Here is a 15,993-nt window from a genome sequence, read left to right on the forward strand (position 1 = left end):
TGATGCAATGTCACTATGAAACAGCGTAAACCTCCAATCGTGTCTGGCCTGAATGACTCTGCTGAGGTCATGCCATCCCACAATGGGGACACATCTGAGGCTATGGAACACTGAAAAGCTAATAGTTGCCAAAGAAAAGACAGATCTCAAGACTCCCAGTGGAGTCTGTTAGTCACCAGTATCATACAAGTAATTATCTATCTAATGTATACTTATTAGGCAACAATCTGGAATATTTCACCTTAAAACATGTTGTTGAAAATGAAGAGTTTTACCTTTTCATATTCAGCAATGCCCAAGGTATTCCAGAGGGAGTATGAAATGCAGGTAGCAATTTTACCCCAAGTTCCACTGCTTTCTTTCGAAAAATCTGAAAAGTCAAACAGTTAACTGTAAGCTACTGTTGCAAGCAAAACAAGATGTAGTATACTATTATCTAATAGTTACCACTTTTCTACTTTAATATTTTAATATTTTCTACTTTAATATCTGACAAAAAGTTTACCAAATTAACAGAATTACCCAGTAAAGCAACAATGGTCCAGGGGCCATCATACTGGGGGATATTTATTCCCAATCTTGGTTGCTCATTAGAATCATGTGGGGAGATTTGGATGCTACTGATGTGAACATCTTACTCTTGAGATTCTAATTTCTATGGTTGTAAGCTTCTGGATCAGGATTTTAAAAGCATCACAGGCGATGCCAGGTGCTTTCAATGTGCAAACCAGTGGGAGAACCACTGTTGTTGGAAGATAAGACCCAGACTGAGAACCAGGAGATCTGGTCTATCCCACCTTCAGCACTATTATTACTAGAGCACAGAGAAAGGAGAAGTTTGAAAAAGACATTATCACAGGTCTGTGTGTCTCCTCAGCCCTTGCAGCTTTAACTTTCTCTGATGTTAAGTGTAAGTGATATAAAAAATACTAAGTTAAATTAGGTACAGAGTCTGCCCAGAGTTTACTAGGGAAGATAATTATATGCATATAAATATCTAGAACACAGATATAATGAGAGCTGTAGATAAAATACTAGGTAAGTTCAGTGAGACTGTATGCTGGAGATGGCATTTAGATGAGAACTGTATGCAGCATTGAACTGGGGCCGATAATACCACAGACTGGAGGGAAGATTGGAAAGTAAAGAGGGAATCCCTGAGGGATCAGCCTCCTCCCCACAGAAGAAGGCAAGTGGGGCCCTACAGAATAAACAGGGAATTGGGCAGCCTGCCTGACAAAAAGGGGATACTGGTAAATGAGGTCAGGCATCCACAGCTCAGGCCATAACATGGAGGGCCACAAATGTGAGGCTAAAACTTTTATTCTGGTTAGAATGGAAAAATAATGAAAGTCTAGTGTGCAGAACTGCATTTTAGGAAGATTATTTAGATGATATCCATCCTCAGTTTTAGGTCCAAAGAAAAGCACTAGCTTATTTACTGAAGAAAGGGCTGCTATAGTTGTGGCACCAAGCAGGAATCTGGTCCCCTCTCCTTTAAGCCGTATGACTGAGCATGGTGGACTGGAAGTGTACCATTTCCTCCTCAAACAAGGAAGAAGTGAGAGAGGCTGGAGGAGCCGTGAAGAGCATGGAAAATAGAGGCAAAGTTCTCTGTCAGCCACCAGGGAAGCATTCACTAAAGCAATCAACAAAGACGTCACGTGTGGCTTCTCCAGAGGGAAGGGCTTCAGTGTCTAACTCCTGCTCTAAGTCCTGAGCCTCTCCACTGAGACATCCAGGCACTTGGGCTCCCCGACTGAAGGTAATCCAGTAACACCAACGTTGAGGCTACTTCCCAAGCCCTATCCTTCGGAATCTTAAAAAAAAATTTTTTTTTTAATTTAAAATTTTCCTTATGCATACCACAGATCTTTTGGAATCTAACTCTCATTTAGTAGTGGAAGTCAATAAAGAAATGACTTTGATTGACAGCCAATTTAGATAAACTGACATTCCTTGTATACCAATAATGAAATACATTTGTAGTATATAGAAAATGCTAAAAAACAGAGGTGCCATTTTCTCCACAAATTATTGTAACTCTTGTCAAAGGCGACAATTTCCTGTATCAATAACTTGTAGTGTATGGAGAGGAGAAAAAAAAGTAGAGCAAAGGGTATATTCTTCTTTCCCTTTCTCTACCTTACCCTAGAGAAATTTCATGTTGTCTTCTGCTACAATGATTTATCCAATCACTGCCCAGCCATCTGTTGACTTTCTGGTTTCTACCCAACTTTTAAAAACTGTTAATTAACTCCTTTTCAAGAAACTTACATAAGATCGAAGTCAAACCATGTAATTAAAACACCAAGTTGGATATAACCATATGGCACAGGAGTTGAGGGCTTTGAAGCACAATGCCTGTGCTTAAATCTCAGCTCCGCTTCTCCAAACTGGGCAATCTTGTACAACTTGCCTAATTTCTCTGTCCTAAGCTTCCTCATCTGTACAATGGAGATAACAACAGCATTTACTTTTTTAAAGGCTGTGGAAAGAAATAATAAGTTATTATATTTAAAGACTTTAAGACACACAGTAAACACTAACAGGTAGTTGTAGCTTTTATGGTGATAATAATTATGGTATTTCCTCAAGAAAATGGCTTTTATCCAACTGTTGTTTTGGTGCCTTCTACTTATTCAGACTCCTCTCTCTTGTTCTCTCTGTGTGTGTGTGTGTGTGTGCGCGTGCACACGCGTGCATGTCAGTTACTCCCACCTGCCTCTTCCCCGACATACACACACTTTTAATCATGTGCGTGCATTCTCAAGAGCTAAGGCTTCAGTTCTCATCACCTATTTGCATTCTCAAATTCAACCTTCTATTTTAGGTCTAGTTCAGTACTTCTACCTGTGTACACACATCACAATTTGGGTGTCTTGTTGTTTTCTGAAACTTAACATGTCCAACATGGAATTAATCATTTAATATCCTGGGCAAACTTCCCCAGCTCTATTACTGACATTATTTTCTAGTCAGTCCCTTGGACTCCAGTGAACAGGCATTTTGCTTTTTGATTTACTGCCCCCGTCAGTCACCAAGTATCACTGTTAACTCATCTGCAATGTCTTGTATGCAGTTCATTCTCTGATAGGAGCATAGGCCATGTTCTCATTGCCAGGTACAATGAAATGTATGATTAGAAAAAAAGAAGGTCTTCCTATCTAGCCTGCTTGTTTCCTTATTTCCATTAATAATTTTTCCTCATTTCCATTAATCTGTATTTACGTTATCAACTTTCTCTTTCTACCACACAATTTTCTTGTTCAAGAAATGATAATGACTTCCTCTGTTGTCTAACATCGGGTCAAATCTGCTCTACTGACTGTTCAACCACCTCTATGAATCAGACTCTTCAATTATTTTCTGTCCGTCTGGCTCTGGCTCCAGCTCCAGCTTTTGAGTCTTCATGGTCTTAAGTACTTATTCATGTTCAGTCCATCTTAGCAACTTTATTTACACATTCTCTCATTTTAAATCACTCTTTCTGCCTCCTTTTGGCTGATTCAAATTTACCTATTCTTTAAGGCCAAAGTCAAGTCCAGGCCAAGACTCCAGGTCAAGATCTTTGCCTTCTGTGAACTCCCACACTGATAACTAGTACCATACAATGCAGTCTTTGATACAGATCTTTAAATCAAGATACAGAAGGCAAGAGAGAGATCTCTGAACATTTTATTGTGTGTTTTCTCTCACATCCCCCAATAATTTTTCTTCCTAGAAGTAGAGAGAAAGACTCCAGTTTCTCCTTCACTGCCTATTATACAGATCTAACCCAGATTAAGTTATTTTTTATTTAAACTTACTGATATCACCACAGGGCTCCTATGAGTAGTAGGCAGGAAGATATTAATATTCTCAGTTAACAGACAGGAACAGTGGCCCCTTCCCATATCGGGGTTTTTGCACTTGCAGTTTCCTCTGCCTGCAATGCTCTTTCCTGAGCCCTCTGCATGCCTCGCTCATTCTTACCTTCAGGAATCTGCGTAAATGTCCCCTTGAGAGGTCTTTTCCTAACCACCCTACACAAAATTGGCCATCCTTATTTATTATATCACCTTGTTTCTTTTCCATTATTTATCATGTCTTAATTATTTTTTTTGCTTGTTTATTGTTTGATAACTCCACTAGATATGATCTCAACAAGGGTATGGAAGCAGCTGGCACTCAATAAATGTTCATTTAATAAATAAATGAATCAATGTAAGATTAATTATTAGGTGAGTACAAAAGTAATTGTGGTTTTTGCATTGTTGGAATTGGCCGTTTGATATTGGAATACATTCTTAAATGTGGTTATGTTACATATAATTTTAATGGGCATTTCTTGCTTTATTAATTTTTTTCCTAACGAATTATTACTTGTTTATTTTATGTTCATTTTAGACTATAGAAATGATGTTAGACAAAAAGCAAATTCGAGTGATTTTCTTATTTGAGTTCAAAATGGGTGGTAAAGCAGCGGAGACAACCTACAACATCAACAACACATTTGGCCCAGGAATTGCTAACAAACATACAGTGCAGTCTTGATTCAAGAAGTTTTGGGGCCGGGCGCGGGGGCTCATGCCTGTAATCCCAGCACTTTGGGAGGTGGAGGCGGGTGGATCATGAAGTCAAGAGATCGAGATTATCCTGGCCAACATGGTGAAACCCCGTCTCTACTAAAAATACAAAAATTAGCTGGGCGTGGTGGCGCATGGCTGTTGTCCCAGCTACTTGGGAGGCTGAGGCAGGAGAATTGTTTGAACCCGGGAGGCGGAGGTTGCAGTGCGCCGAGATCGTGTCACAGCTCTCCAGCCTGGTGACAAAGTGAGACTCTTGTCTCAAAAAATAAAAAATAAAAACAGTAAGTTTTGCAAAGGAGATGAGAGCCTTGAACATGAGAAGCATAGTGGCCAGCCATGGGAAGTTGGTAATGACCAACTGAGACCAATCATCAAAGCTGATCCTCTTACAACTACATCGGAAGTTGCCACAGAACTGGACGTTTATCATTCTATGGTCATTTTGCATTTGAAGCAAGTTGGAAAGGTGAAAAAACTGGCTAAGTGGGTGCCTCATGAGCTGAGTGAACATAAAAAAAAATAGTCGTTTTGAAGTGTCTTCTTCTCTTATTCTACACAATAATAATGAACCATTTCTCGGATTGTGACGTGCGACAAAAAATGGATTTTATATGACAACCAGTGATGACCAGCTCAGTGGATGCACCAAGAAGAACCTCCAAAGCACTTCCCAAAGCCAAATCTGCACCAAAAAAAGGTAATGGTCACTGTTTGGTGGTCTGCTGCCGGTCAGACACACTACAGCTTTCTGAACCCTGGTGAAACCATTATATCTGAGAAGTACGCTCAGCAAATCAGTAAGATGCAAACAAAACTGCAATGCCTGCAGCTGGCATTAGTCAACAGAAAGGGCCCAATTCTCCATGACAACGCCCGACTGCATGTTGCAAAACTGCTTCAAAAGTTGAACAAATTGGGCTATGAAGTTTTGTCTCATCTGCCACATTCACTTGACCTCTTTCCAACCCATTACCACTTATTCAAGCATCTCGACAACTTTTTGCAGGGAAGACATTTCCACAACCAGAAGGATGCAGAAAATGCTTTCCAAGAGTTTGTCGAATCCCAAAGGACAGATTTGTACACTACAGGAATAAACAAACTTATGTCTTGTTGGCAAAAATGCGTTGATTATAATGGTTCCTATTTTGATTAATAAAGATGTGCTTAGCCTAGTTATAATGATTTAAAATTCATGGTCCAAAACCACAACTACTTTTGCATCAACCTAAGAACATACCTGGGGCATTGTAATAAGAAGCCATTCATATTATATTGTTTGCAAAGTGCTCCACCCCACTCCACTAGTTGCTACTGTCTGAAAATAATTATCTCCAGTATTCTAGAGTCTCAACCTTGGGCACAATTACAAAATATTTTTAGATAAAAATATTAATTAGCTCATTGATGCTTTAATCAAATCATACATGAGACTGAATCAACTTCAATTCTCAATGTTTGATTTGTTATCTCCTCCTGAGCTCTGATGAGGTTACTGGAGGAAGAATCCAGATTCTAAAAGAGAACATCCTTCTACCTAAACTGGTGAGCTTGTAATAAAACTAGCTTGTAAAATTAAAATTGTTGAGAGAACGAAGGAGGCATATCACAAATCATTCTAAAGGGCAATTAAGTTTTAAGTAGCACATATTAGATGATGTGCTAAAAAGCAAATTATTACAAAAAGTACACTAAATGGTACTTTAGTGCTACTTCAAATGGGGATAGGCATGATGGAGAGAGCCCCGGACCCAGGTCCTCGGACTGGCTGTACTACCGTTTCCATGTGAGGCCTGAACTGATCAGTTAACTCTTCTGGTTCTCAATTTCCCCAGAAAAAAAAGGGAGAGTAAGGCTGATCATTTCTATTTTTGATTTATCACTGGAAAAATAAGTACTCAGAAGCCACAAAACTAGTACTAAAATGTGACTGGGAAAAAAGCAAGACAAATATCATTTTTTGAAGACAGGAAATATTAATTTGCCAACCAATTCTTCACCAATCTTGGTTTCTGGTGTTTGCTGGTACCTCTATTTGGTGGGGAGGACTTTATATAAAGCTAACAGAGCCAGGTGAAAAATTACAGTTCATAAAATGTAATCCTTGCTAATAGAAGATATTTTTTAATGTCCACTAAAAGAAAATATGGTTTTTGTACAACTAGCAATCAGTTTGGGATGGGCAGACATCTTATGATCCAATAAGAATTTTCTAAAAGATTTTGCATTCTAGGGATTCTGATTACACTCACAGCAAAAGTCAAAACAATGTAACTTGCTGAAAGAAGGGTAGTAAAATATGACGAAACAGTTCTTTTAAGCACGTAACTAACAAATAACTTTAAATAAAAACTTTTATAGTCTAAAGTTAAGAATTTCAAAATAAGTACATGAAAACTATATCTTTTCATTACACTTAAGTAACATCATCATCAGTCTTATTGCTGTTTTTGATCAATGGTTTAAAAACTTCAAAATTTAAAATCTATCAAATAAACACATTTATCTTTTTACTTTACCGTGACAGATAGTATCAGATAAGGCTGTAAACAAGACATATGGTTTTCTTTGCCTTTCTAGTTTGCAGTTCCCTAAACAACTATACAGGAATATATACATGCCAGAGCAAAGAATAAGGAAAAAAAGAAATGAATAAGAACAGATGGCTTTGGAAGGAAATATTTTCAGTTCAGACATACTTCAGTTTGAAATGCACAATCAATATCAAAGCCTTTCTTCAAATGCTCATGTTGAAAACTTCACCATTAAAAGATCAAACACTAATTCACCATTAGTACAAGTATAGTTTACCTATTACTCATTTTCACTACATAAAGCTTTCAGCACAAGATGCCATAGACACAATAAATATCTTCAGCTGCAAATAACTAAAATAACCCATATACTGTTAGTTGAGTTGATAAACTTGCACATAATATGGGCCAAAATCAATCATTAAACCAGTAAATACTTATTAAGCTATTCTGGCTTTTCAGAGTAGACCCTTGAAAGACTGAAATATCAGAATAAAGATATGTAAAAATAACTAATCCAGCAGAAACTTAGAGCTGGAAGGGACATCAATGGTTATCTAGCTCCATAATATGATATACAGATGAGGAAACTGAACTTCAGACAGGGTCTATTCTCCTAGTTAAATGCTCTGATGTGGGATGGTTTACTGCCAGCTACACCCAAGTAAATACCAGCTTCCTGTCATCTCAGAGACGGGTGATCCTTTTGATCCAGAGGGACTCTCCCTGTGGGCACACATCTTTCTTTCACTGTCTCTTTCTTCTCATTCTGTTTCTGTAATTGATCAAAACCTAAAACCGAAGTTTTAAATTAAAAAAAATTATGTGTTGTATTTGTCAAATTTCATTACAAACTTCATTTTTTAAAAAACAACTTTTTTTTGTTTTCCATTTGCTTGGTAGATCTTCCCCATCATCCCTTTATTTTGAGCCTATGTGTGTCTCTGCACGTGAGACGGGTTTCCTGAATACAACACACTGATGGGTCTTGACTCTTTATCCAATTTGCCAGTGTGTCTTTTAATTGGAGCATTTAGCCCATCTACATTTAAAGTTAATATTGTTATGTGTGCAGCTTTCTACATACGGCTAGCCAGTTTTCCCAGCACCATTTATTAAATAGGGAATCCTTTCCCCATTTCTTGTTTTTGTCAGGTTTGTCAAAGATCAGATAGTTGTAGCTATGCGGCATCATTTCTGAGGGCTCTGTTCTGTTCCATTGATCTATGTCTCTGTTGTGGTACCAGTACCATGCTGTTTTGGTTACTGTAGCCTTGTAGTATAGTTTAAAGTCAGGTAGCGTGATGCCTCCAGCTTTGTTCTTTTGGCTTAGGATTGACTTGGTGATGCGGGCTCTTTTTTGGTTCCATATGAACTTTAAAGTAGTTTTTTCCAATTCTGTGAAGAAAGTCATTGGTAGCTTGATGGGGATGGCATTGAATCTATAAATGACCTTGGGCAGTATGGCCATTTTCACGATATTGATTCTTCCAACCCATGAGCATGGAATGTTCTTCCATTTGTTTGTATCCTCTTTGATTTCATTGAGCAGTGGTTTGTAGTTCTCCTTGAAGAGGTCCTTCACATCCCTTGTAAGTTGGATTCCTAGGTATTTTATTCTCTTTGAAGCAATTGTGAATGGGAGTTCACTCATGATTTGGCTCTCTGTTTGTCTGTTATTAGTGTACAAGAATGCTTGTGATTTTTGTACATTAATTTTGTATCCTGAGACTCTGCTAAAGTTGCTAATCAGCTTAAGGAGATTTTGGGCTGAGACAATGGGGTTTTCTAGATATACAATCATGTCATCTGCAAACAGGGACAATTTGACTTCCTCTTTTCCTAATTGAATACCCTTTATTTCCTTCTCCTGCCTGATTGCTCTGGCCAGAACTTCCAGCACTATGTTGAATAGGAGCGGTGAGAGAGGGCATCCCTGTCTTGTGCCAGTTTTCAGAGGGAATGCTTCCAGTTTTTGCCCATTCAGTATGATATTGGCTGTGGGTTTGTCATAGATAGCTCTTATTATCTTGAGATACGTCCCATCAATACCTAATTTATTGAGAGTTTTTAGCATGAAGGGTTGTTGAATTTTGTCAAAGGCCTTTTCTGCATCTATTGAGATAATCATGTGGTTTTTGTCTTTGGTTCTGTTTATATGCTGGATTACATTTATTGATTTGCGTATGTTGAACCAGCCTTGCATCCCAGGGATGAAGCCCACTTGATCATGGTGGATAAGCTTTTTGATGTGCTGCTGGATTCGGTTTGCCAGTATTTTATTGAGGATTTTTGCATCAATGTTCATCAAGGATATTGGTCTGAAATTCTCTTTTTTGGTTATGTCTCTGCCAGGTTTTGGTATCAGGACGATGCTGGCTTCATAAAATGTGTTAGGGAGGATTCCCTCTTTTTCTATCGATTGGAATAGTTTCAGAAGGAATGGTACCAGTTCCTCCTTGTACCTCTGGTAGAATTCAGCTGTGAATCCGTCAGGTCCTGGACTCTTTTTGGTTGGTAAGCTATTGATTATTGCCACAATTTCAGAACCTGTTATTGGTCTATTCAGAGATTCAACTTCTTCCTGGTTTAGTCTTGGGAGGGTGTATTTGTCAAGGAATTTATCCATTTCTTCTAGATTTTCTAGTTTATTTGCATAGAGGTGTTTGTAGTATTCTCTGATGGTAGATTGTATTTCTGTGGGATCGGTGGTGATATCCCCTTTTTCGTTTTTTATTGCATCTATTTGATTCTTCTCTCTTTTCTTCTTTATTAGTCTTGCTAGCGGTCCATCAATTTTGTTGATCTTCTCAAAAAACCAGCTCCTGGATTCATTAATTTTTTGAAGGGTTTTTTGTGTCTCTATTTCCTTCAGTTCTGCTCTGATTTTAGTTATTTCTAGCTTTCTGCTAGCTTTTGAATGTGTTTGCTCTTGCTTTTCTAGCTCTTTTAATTGTGATGTTAGGGTGTCAATTTTGGATCTTTCCTGCTTTCTCTTGTGGGCATTTAGTGCTATAAATTTCCCTCTACACACTGCTTTGAATGTGTCCCAGAGATTCTGGTATGTTGTATCTTTGTTCTCGTTGGTTTCAAAGAACATCTTTATTTCTGCCTTCATTTCATTATGTACCCAATAGTCATTCAGGAGCAGGTTGTTCAGTTTCCATGTAGTTGAGCGGTTTTGAGTGAATTTCTTAATCCTGAGTTCTAGTTTGATTGCACTGTGGTCTGAGAGACAGTTTGTTATAATTTCTGTTCTTTTACATTTGCTGAGGAGAGCTTTACTTCCAACTATGTGGTCAATTTTGGAATAGGTGTGGTGTGGTGCTGAAAAAAATGTATATTCTGTTGACTTGGGGTGGAGAGTTCTGTAGATGTCTATTAGGTCCACTTTATGTAGAGCTGAGTTCAATTCCTGGATATCCTTGTTAACTTTCTGTCTCGTTGATCTGTCTAATGTTGACAGTGGGGTGTTAAAATCTCCCATTATTATTGTGTGGGAGTTTAAGTCCCTTTGTAGGTCACTGAGGACTTGCTTTATGAATCTGGGTGCTCCTGTGTTGGGTGCATATATATTTAGGATAGTTAGCTCTTCTTGTTGAATTGATCCCTTTACCATTATGTAATGGCCTTCTTTGTCTCTTTTGATCTTTGTTGGTTTAAAGTCTATTTTATCAGAGACTAGGATTGCAACCCCTGCCTTTTTTTGTTTTCCATTTGCTTGGTAGATCTTCCTCCATCCCTTTATTTTGAGTCTATGTGTGTCTCTGCACGTGAGATGGGTTTCCTGAATACAGCACACTGATGGGTCCTGACTCCTTATCCAGTTTGCCAGTCTGTGTCTTTTGATTGGGGCATTTAGCCCATTTACATTTAACGTTAATATTGTTATGTGTGAATCCGATCCTGTCATTATGATGTTAGTTGGTTATTTTGCTCGTTAGTTGCTATTGTTTCTTCCTAGCCTCCATGGTCTTTACAATTTGGCATGTTTTTGCAGTGGCTGGTACCGGTTGTTCCTTTCCATGTTTAGTGCTTCCTTCAGGAGCTCTTTTAGGGCAGGCCTGGTGGTGACAAAATCACTCAGCGTTTGCTTGTCTGTAAAGTATTTTGTTTCTCCTTCACTTATGAAGCTTAGTTTGGCGGGATAGCAAATTCTGGGTTGAAAATTCTTTTCTTTAAGAATGTTGAATATCGGCCCCCACTCTCTTCTGGCTTGTAGAGTTTCTGCTGAGAGATCAGCTGTTAGTCTGATGGGCTTCCCTTTGTGGGTAACCCGACCTTTCTCTCTGGCTGCCCTTAACATTTTTTCCTTCATTTCAACTTTGGTGAATCTGACAATTATGTGTCTTGGAGTTGCCCTTCTCGAGGAGTATCTTTGTGGCGTTCTCTGTATTTCCTGAATCTGAATGCTGGCCTGCCTTGCTAGATTGGGGAAGTTCTCCTGGATAATATCTTGCAGAGTGTTTTCCAACTTGGTTCCATTCTCCCCATCATTTTCAGGTACACCAATCAGACGTAGGTTTGGTCTTTTCACATAGTCCCAAATTTCTCGGAGGCTTTGTTCATTTCTTTTTATTCTTTTTTCTCTAAACTTCCCTTCTCTCTTCATTTCATTCATTTCATCTTCCATCAGCGATACCCTTTCTTCCAGTTGATCGCATCTGCTACTGAGGCTTCTGCAATCTTCGCGTAGTTCTCGAAACTTGGCTTTCAGCTCCATCAGCTCCTTTAAGCCCTTCTCTCCATTGGTTATTCTAGTTATCCATTCTTCTAATATTTTTTCAAAGTTTTTAACTTCTTTGCTATTGTTTTGAATTTCCTCTCGTAGCTCAGAGTAGTTTGATCGTCTGAAGCCTTCTTCTCTCAACTCATCAAAGTCATCCTCCATCCAGCTTTGTTCCGTTGCTGGTGAGGAACTGCGTTCCTTTGGAGGAGGAGAGGTGCTCTGTTTTTTAGAGTTTCCAGTTTTTTTGTTCTGTTTTTTCCCCATCTTTGTGGTTTTATCTACTTTTGGTCTTTGATGATGGTGATGTACAGATGGGTTTTTGGTGTGGATGTCCTTTCTGTTTGTTAGTTTTCCTTCTACCAGACAGGACCCTCAGCTGCAGGTCTGTTGGAGTTTACTAGAGGTCCACTCCAGACCCTGTTTGGCTGGGTGTCAGCAGCGGTGGCTGCAGAACAGCGGATTTTCGTGAGACCACAAATTCAGCTGTCTGATAGTTCCTCTGAAAGTTTTGTCTCAGAGGAGTACCCGGTTGAATGAGGTGTCAGTCTGTCCCTACTGGGGGGGTGCCTCCCAGTTAGGCTGCTCAGGGGTGAGGGACCCACTTTAGGAGGCAGTCTGTCCGTTCTCAGATCTCCAGCTGCGTGCTGGGAGAACCACTACTCTCTTCAAAGCTGTCAGTCAGACAGGGACCTTTAAGTCTGTGGAGGTTCTTGCTGAGTTTTTGTTTGTCTGTGCCCTGCCCCCAGAGGTGGAGCCTATAGAGGCAGGCAGGCCTCCTTGAGCTGTGGTGGGCTCCACCCAGTTCGAGCTTCCTGGCTGCTTTGTTTACCTAAGCAAGCCTGGGCAATGGCGGGCGCCCCTCCCCCAGCCTCGCTGCTGCCTTGCCGCTTGATCTCAGACTGCTGTGCTAGCAATCAGCGAGACTCCGTGGGCACAGGACCCTCCGAGCCAGGTGCGGGACACAATCTCCTAGTGTGCCGTTTTCCAGGCCCGTTGGAAAAGCGCAGTATTGGGGTGGGACTGACCCGATATTCCAGGTGCCGTCTGTTTCCCCTTTCTTTGACTAGGAAAGGGAACTCCCTGACCCCTTGCGCTTCCCGAGTGAGGTAATGCCTCGCCCTGCTTCGGCTCGCGCACAGTGCGCTTCACCGACTGTCCTGCACCCACTGTTAGGCACTCCCTAGTGAGATGAAACCGGTACCTCAAGCAGAAATGCAGAAATCATCCGTCTTCTGTGTCGCTGGGGCTGGGAGCTGGAGACCGGAGCTGTTCCTATTCGGCCATCTTGGCTCCACCCCCCTTGAATTAATTTTTGTATAAGGTGTAAGGAAGTGGCCAGAGCAATCAGGCAGAAGAAGGAAATAAAGGGTATTCAATTAGGAAAAGAGGAATTAAAATTGTCCCTGTTTGCAGATGGCATGATTGTATATCTAGAAAACCCCATTGTCTCAGCCCAAAATCTCCTTAAGCTGATTAGCAACTTCAGCAAAGTCTCAGGATACAAAATTAATGTACAAAAATCACAAGCATTCTTGTACACCAATAACAGACAAACAGAGAGCCAAATCATGAGTGAACTCCCGTTCACAATTGCTTCAAAGAGAATAAAATACCTAGGAATCCAACTTACAAGGGATGTGAAGGACCTCTTCAAGGAGAACTACAAACCACTGCTCAATGAAATAAAAGAGGATACAAACAAATGGAAGAACATTCCATGCTCATGGGTTGGAGGAGTCAATATCATGAAAATGGCCATACTGCCCAAGGTAATTTATAGATTCAATGCCATCCCCATCAAGCTACCAATGACTTTCTTCACAGAATTGGAAAAAACTACTTTAAAGTTCATATGGAACCAAAAAAGAGCCCGCATCGCCAAGTCAATCCTAAGCCAAAAGAACAAAGCTGGAGGCATCACGCTACCTGACTTTAAACTATACTACAAGGCTACAGTAACCAAAACAGCATGGTACTGGTACCACAACAGAGACATAGATCAATGGAACAGAACAGAGCCCTCAGAAATGATGCCGCATAGCTACAACTATCTGATCTTTGACAAACCTGACAAAAACAAGAAATGGGGAAAGGATTCCCTATTTAATAAATGGTGCTGGGAAAACTGGCTAGCCATATGTACAAAGCTGAAACTGGATCCCTTCCTTACACCTTATACAAAAATTAATTCAAGATGGATTAAAGACTTATATGTTAGACCTAAAACCATTAAAATCCTACAAGAAAACCTAGGCAATACCATTCAGGACATAGGCGTGGGCAAGGACTTCATGTCTAAAACACCAAAAGCAATGGCAACAAAAGCAAAAATCGACAAATGGGATCTCATTAAACTAAAGAGCTTCTGCACAGCAAAAGAAACTATCATCAGAGTGAACAGGCAACCTACAGAATGGGAGAAAATTTTTGCAACCTACTCATCTGACAAAGGGCTAATATCCAGAATCTACAATGAACTCAAACAAATTTACAAGAAAAAAACAAACAACCCCATCAAAAAGTGGGCAGAGGACATGAACAGACACTTCTCAAAAGAAGACATTTATGCAGCCGAAAAACACATGAAGAAATGCTCATCATCACTGGCCATCAGAGAAATGCAAATCAAAACCACAGTGAGATACCATCTCACACCAGTTAGAATGGCCATCATTAAAAAATCAGGAAACAACAGGTGCTGGAGAGGATGTGGAGAAATAGGAACACTTTTACACTGTTGGTGGGACTGTAAACTAGTTCAACCATTGTGGAAGTCAGTGTGGCGATTCCTCAGGGATCTAGAACTAGAAATACCATTTGACCCAGCCATCCCATTACTGGGTATATACCCAAAGGACTATAAATCATGCTGCTATAAAGACACATGCACACGTATGTTTATTGCAGCACTATTCACAATAGCAAAGAGTTGGAACCAACCCAAATGTCCAACAACGATAGACTGGATTAAGAAAATGTGGCACATATACACCATGGAATACTATGCAGCCATAAAAAATGATGAGTTCGTGTCCTTTGTAGGGACATGGATGAAACTGGAAACCATCATTCTCAGTAAACTATCGCAAGGACAAAAAACCGAACACTGCATGTTCTCACTCATAGGTGGGAACTGAACAATGAGAACTCATGGACACAGGAAGGGGAACATCACACTCCGGGGACTGTTGTGGGGTGGGGGGAGGGGGGAGGGACAGCATTAGGAGATATACCTAATGCTAAATGACGAGTTAATGCGTGCAGCAAAACAACATGGCACATGGATACATATGTAACAAACCTGCACATTGTGCACATGTACCCTGAAACCTAAAGTATAATAATAAAAAAAAAGAATATTCCTCATAGACACCATTGAAAAAATTAAAGGAGATTGTGTGTGCCCATCTTGGAAAAAAAAAAAAAAAAAGAAAATGGGTCACTTCACTGTTCTAATTTTCTCTTTTGTAAAATGGGAACACTCGATAAGACACTTCCTGAGGAACGTTTCTGTTCCACAGAACAGGCTTATTTTAAGACTTAATAAGCATTTACTACATATTTCTCAACATGGTAAGGGCTATAAGAGAGATTCATGAGAAAAAATTAAACCCCTGATCTCAAGAAGCTTACAACCAGGAAAGTAAGTCAGCCATATAAAACCATATAAGCATAAGATATACAGCATAAAACAATACAAACCATAGGTAGAGAATAAATTAAGTGATACATGCTGTAACTGTGGGAATTTTTTTTTATAAAAGTGAGTTAGGTCTAGGGGGAGAGGTAAGGTTGAAGAGTTGGCACTTATATAGATGCAGGTGTGTACTTATTTGGGAGTAGGTATGTACATGTTTGTGTACATGCTTTGGATTAATGTGGAGGAAGACAAGAGATAAAGCAAAAGGGAAGAGGAAGTGCTTTTCATGATAGCAGGTGGAGAGCTAGATTACTACGGTCTAGAAAATGGTGAGAGAGAGACAGATTAAATAAGATAAGCTCATGGCCTTAAATACCAGGAAGAGAAGTTAAAAAGATGGTTAAAAGAGCACATCAGATGTCTTAAGGAAGTCCTAACACTACCTTAGTGCCTCCCATTTATGGTAAGTGGAGGGATTTCTGGGTCATCAGGATTAGGAGAAACAGGGCAGGAAGAAAG

At 39.7% G+C, this 15,993-nt stretch overlaps 1 protein-coding gene across 1 annotated transcript in view; it reads right to left on the reverse strand.

The window, feature by feature from the left end:
• Positions 1–15,993, reverse strand: part of MAN1A1 (mannosidase alpha class 1A member 1) — a 178,024-nt gene that overhangs the window by 69,277 nt on the left and 92,754 nt on the right. Inside the window, exon 6 of the mRNA XM_032157907.2 lies at positions 276–370. Coding sequence (XP_032013798.1) covers positions 276–370 — 95 coding nt within the window. The remainder of the gene's footprint in view (positions 1–275; positions 371–15,993) is intronic.

The sequence above is a fragment of the Hylobates moloch genome, unplaced genomic scaffold (assembly GCF_009828535.3).
Source record: "Hylobates moloch isolate HMO894 unplaced genomic scaffold, HMol_V3 SCAFFOLD_2, whole genome shotgun sequence".
Lineage (NCBI taxonomy): Eukaryota > Metazoa > Chordata > Mammalia > Primates > Hylobatidae > Hylobates > Hylobates moloch.